The 4,722-nt window shown below is 49.7% G+C and overlaps 1 protein-coding gene across 1 annotated transcript in view; it reads right to left on the bottom strand.

The window, feature by feature from the left end:
* Window positions 1-927: 927 nt before the first annotated feature.
* The window catches only part of LOC140375899 (calpain-2 catalytic subunit-like), a 68,430-nt gene continuing 64,635 nt past the window's right edge, over window positions 928-4,722 (bottom strand). The window contains exon 12 of the mRNA XM_072461945.1: window positions 928-1,161. Coding sequence (XP_072318046.1) covers window positions 946-1,161 — 216 coding nt within the window. The 3' untranslated portion in view covers window positions 928-945. The remainder of the gene's footprint in view (window positions 1,162-4,722) is intronic.

Here is a 4,722-nt window from a genome sequence, read left to right as displayed (position 1 = left end):
GGACTAAAGCAGGACCAAAACAGGACTAAAGCAGGACTAAAGCAGGTCTAAAGCAGGACTAAAGAGGGACTAAAGAAGGACTAAAGAGGGACTAAAGCAGGACTAAAGAGGGACTAAAGAGGGACTAAAGAAGGACTAAAGAGGGACTAAAGCAGGACTAAAGAGGGACTAAAGCAGGATTAAAGCAGGACTAAAGCGGGACTAAAGCAGGACTAAAGAGGGACTAAAGAGGGACTAAAGCAGGACTAAAGAGGGACTAAAGCGGGACTAAAGCAGGACTAAAGCAGGACTAAACCAGGACTAAAGCAGGACTAAAGCAGGTCTAAAGCAGGACTAAAGCAGGTCTAAAGCAGGACTAAACCAGGACTAAAGCAGGACTAAAGCAGGACTAAACCAGGACTAAAGCAGGACTAAAGCAGGTCTAAAGCAGGTCTAAAGCAGGACTAAAGCAGGACTAAAGCAGGTCTAAAGCAGGTCTAAAGCGGGACTAAACCAGGACTAAAGCAGGTCTAAAGCAGGTCTAAAGCAGGTCTAAAGCGGGACTAAACCAGGACTAAAGCAGGTCTAAAGCAGGACTAAACCAGGACTAAAGCAGGTCTAAAGCAGGACTAAAGCGGGACTAAACCAGGACTAAAGCAGGACTAAAGCAGGTCTAAAGCAGGTCTAAAGCAGGACTAAACCAGGACTAAAGCAGGACTAAAGCAGGACTAAACCAGGACTAAAGCAGGACTAAAGCAGGACTAAACCAGGACTAAAGCAGGTCTAAAGCAGGACTAAACCAGGACTAAAGCAGGACTAAACCAGGACTAAAGCAGGACTAAACTAGGACTAAACTAGGACTAAACCAGGACTAAATTAGGACTAAAGCAGGACTAAACTAGGACTAAACTAGGACTAAACCAGGACTAAAGCAGGACTTGACCAGAACTAGACCAGGACCAGGACTCACACAGTCTGCTGCTGCTTCTCGCTGAACACTCGGATGCAGAAGTCCCCGTTCAGGTGAGCGTCGAAGGTGGAGGGCACGATGAGGTACTCTCCAGGTGGAAGTCTGAAGCGGTTACAAACCTCCCTCAGGTTTATGAAGGTCTCAGAGCGAGCGGCCGAAGCGTGGGTCAGGAAGAAGTTTTTATCCAGGTGCACTTCTGACTGACCGTGGAACTGAGGAAACAGGAACCAGGAACAGCATGAAGAACCAGAGCAGGGCTCACCAACCTGGTGCCTGTGGGCTCCCGGGGGCCCTTTGGCTTCTCTCAGTCACCCACATGGACCAGCCAAAGCTTTGTTTCTACAAAACCGCTGCTAGGCCGATGGATCTGAGAGCTGGGCTTGTAGAGACAGATAACCTGCTCCATTTCACTTTTTACACTCAGTAAACGCAGTTACAAGCGACTGTTGTTGTGCTTTTATGTCCCTCGGGGTGTCCTTTGGGGGGTGCTCCGGGAGTACGGGGTCCGGGGCCCTTTGCTCAGGGCTGTCCGGTCCCTGTCTGACCGGCGCAGGAGCTGTGTTCACGGCAGTGAGTCAGACCTGTTCCCAGTGAGGGACTCCTCAGGGCTGCGCTTTGTCACCGCTTCTGTTCATAGTTTTTATGGACAGAATTTCTAGGCGCAGTCAGGGGTCAGAGGGTGTGGTCAGGGGTCAGAGGGTGTGGTCAGGGGTCAGAGGGTGTGGTCAGGGGTCGGAGGGTGTGGTCAGGGGTCAGAGGGTGTGGTCAGGGGTCAGAGGGTGTGGTCAGGGGTCGGAGGGTGTGGTCAGGGGTCATAGGGTGTCCGGTTTGGGGACCACAGGATCTCATCTCGGCTGTTTGCAGACGATGTTGTCCTGAGGCTCCATCAAACCCGGACCTGCAGCTGCACTGGGACGAGAGGGAAGCGTCTGGGATGAGAATCAGCTCCAAATCCAAGGTCATGCTTCTTGACCGGAAAAAGGTGGCTTGTTCTCTCCAGGTGGGTGGGGGGTCCTTGTCCTCTCCAGGTGGGTGGGGGGTCCTTGTTCTCTCCAGGTGGGTGGGGGGTCCTTGTGGGGGGTCCTTGTTCTCTCCAGGTGGGTGGGGGGTCCTTGTCCTCTCCAGGTGGGTGGGGGGTCCTTGTCCTCTCCAGGTGGGTGGGGGGTCCTTGTCCTCTCCAGGTGGGTGGGGGGTCCTTGTTCTCTCCAGGTGGGTGGGGGGTCCTTGTTCTCTCCAGGTGGGTGGGGGGTCCTTGTGGGGGGTCCTTGTTCTCTCCAGGTGGGTGGGGGGTCCTTGTCCTCTCCAGGTGGGTGGGGGGTCCTTGTCCTCTCCAGGTGGGTGGGGGGTCCTTGTCCTCTCCAGGTGGGTGGGGGGTCCTTGTTCTCTCCAGGTGGGTGGGGGGTCCTTGTTCTCTCCAGGTGGGTGGGGGGGTCCTTGTGGGGGGTCCTTGTCCTCTCCAGGTGGGTGGGGGGTCCTTGTTCTCTCCAGGTGGGTGGAGAGTCCTTGTCCTCTCCAGGTGGGTGGGGGGTCCTTGTTCTCTCCAGGTGGGTGGGGGGGTCCTTGTGGGGGGTCCTTGTCCTCTCCAGGTGGGTGGGGGGTCCTTGTTCTCTCCAGGTGGGTGGAGAGTCCTTGTCCTCTCCAGGTGGGTGGGGGGTCCTTGTTCTCTCCAGGTGGGTGGAGTCCTTGTCCCAAGTGGAGGAGTTCAAGTATCTCGGGGTCTTGATGGAGCGTGTGATTGACAGTTGGATCGCTGCAGTCGCTGCATCGACTGTTGTGGTGAAGAAGGAGCTGAGTCCAAAGACAAAGCTCTGGATTCACCGGTCGGTCTACGTTCTGACCTCACCTATGGTCATGAGCTTTAATGACCCAAAGGACAAGATCGCGGATACAAGCTGTCGAAATAAGTTTCCTCCGCCGGGCGGCTGGACACTCCCTTAGAGATAGGGGGAGGAGCTTGGCCACACAGGGGGAGCTCGGAGTAGAGCCGCTGCTCCTCCTGGGCGCCTCCCTGGGGAGGTGTTCCGGGCGTGTCCCACCGGAAAGAGGCCCCGGGGAAGACCCAGAACACGCTGGAGGGACTATGTCTCTCAGCTGGCCTGGGAACGCCTCAGGATCCCCCCGGAGGAGTTGGAGGAAGTGTCTGGGGAGAAGGAAGTCAGGGAGTCCCTGCTCAGACTGCTGCCCCCGCGATCCGGCCCCGGATAAAGCGGCAGAAAATGGATGGATGGATTTCAAATCACACATTTCTGCCCGGCACACACTGTGGGGTCTCCCCTGACCCTACAGTGGACCCTACTAACCACAGATATTACCATGGATACGACCACAGCCAGACACTTCCGAAAGAAGCCATCATCCCGGAAGTCCGAGACCGTGTCTTGGTGGGCGGTCCACAGCAACCCTAACCCTAACCAGAACCCTAACCAGAACCCTAACCCTAACCCTAACCAGAACCCTAACCAGAACCCTAACCCTAACCAGAACCCTAACCAGAACCCTAACCAGAACCAGAACCCTAACCAGAACCCTAACCAGAACCAGAACCCTAACCAGAACCCTAACCAGAACCCTAACCAGAACCAGAACCCTAACCCTCCTGATAAAGGGAGTATTTGGTTTCACTTGAAATACCCTCTTTGTTTACTATAAGTCCTTTAATGGGCCATCAGCCTCCTATTGTAACTTGGCTTTCGTGGGCGTCGACCACTCCAGGGATTCAAACCCCATTATAAACCACAGGAAGGTTGAACCTTAAACCTTCAGGTCTGTTTGAAGAGGACTCTCTTTCTCTTCATCTTTTGTCCTGCTCAGAATCTTCTCCTCTGTCTTTGATCGAGTGCTTTGTGTCTTTAAGATGAAGCTGCACGACGCTCTGTGGTCCTGAACTCCAGTGTCTTCTGATGAAGCCTCTGGTGCAGAGGCTGTTGAGTCTCACTTAAAGACTAAAGGTTTAGACTAAACAGCCACTTATCTTTGACTCATGAGTGTTTCATCTGCTTTTCATCCGCTCATGTTCTTTAGTGAAAAACAAAAAGGTATTTGAAATCTTCTATTCACCGCCATTTTCCTGTTCAATTTAAATGTATGTACATGTATGTACATGTATGTAAATGTATGTAAATGTATGTACAAGTATGTACATGTATGTAAATGTATGTGCATGTATGTACATGTATGTAAATGTATGTACATGTATGTAAATGTATGTAAATGTATGTAAATGTGTGTAAATGTATGTAAATGTGTGTAAATGTATGTAAATGTGTGTAAATGTGTGTAAATGTGTGTAAATGTATGTAAATGTATGTAAATGTATGTACATGTATGTAAATGTGTGTAAATGTGTGTAAATGTGTGTAAATGTATGTAAATGTATGTAAATGTATGTAAATGTATGTGCAAGTATGTACATGTATGTAAATGTATGTAAATGTGTGTAAATGTGTGTAAATGTGTGTAAATGTATGTAAATGTATGTAAATGTGTGTAAATGTATGTAAATGTATGTAAATGTGTGTAAATGTGTGTAAATGTATGTAAATGTATGTAAATGTGTGTACATGTATGTACATGTGTGTAAATGTGTGTAAATGTATGTAAATGTATGTAAATGTGTGTACATGTATGTACATGTTTGTAAATGTGTGTAAATGTGTGTAAATGTATGTAAATGTGTGTAAATGTATGTAAATGTATGTAAATGTATGTACATGTATGTAAATGTATGTAAATGTATGTAAATGTATGTACAAGTATGTACATGTATGTACATG

Source organism: Eucyclogobius newberryi, unplaced genomic scaffold (genome assembly GCF_026437365.1).
Source record: "Eucyclogobius newberryi isolate DKJ021-1_F unplaced genomic scaffold, fEucNew1.0.hap1 SCAF_352, whole genome shotgun sequence".
NCBI lineage: Eukaryota > Metazoa > Chordata > Actinopteri > Gobiiformes > Gobiidae > Eucyclogobius > Eucyclogobius newberryi.
This window is presented reverse-complemented; position numbering and strand designations above follow the sequence as displayed.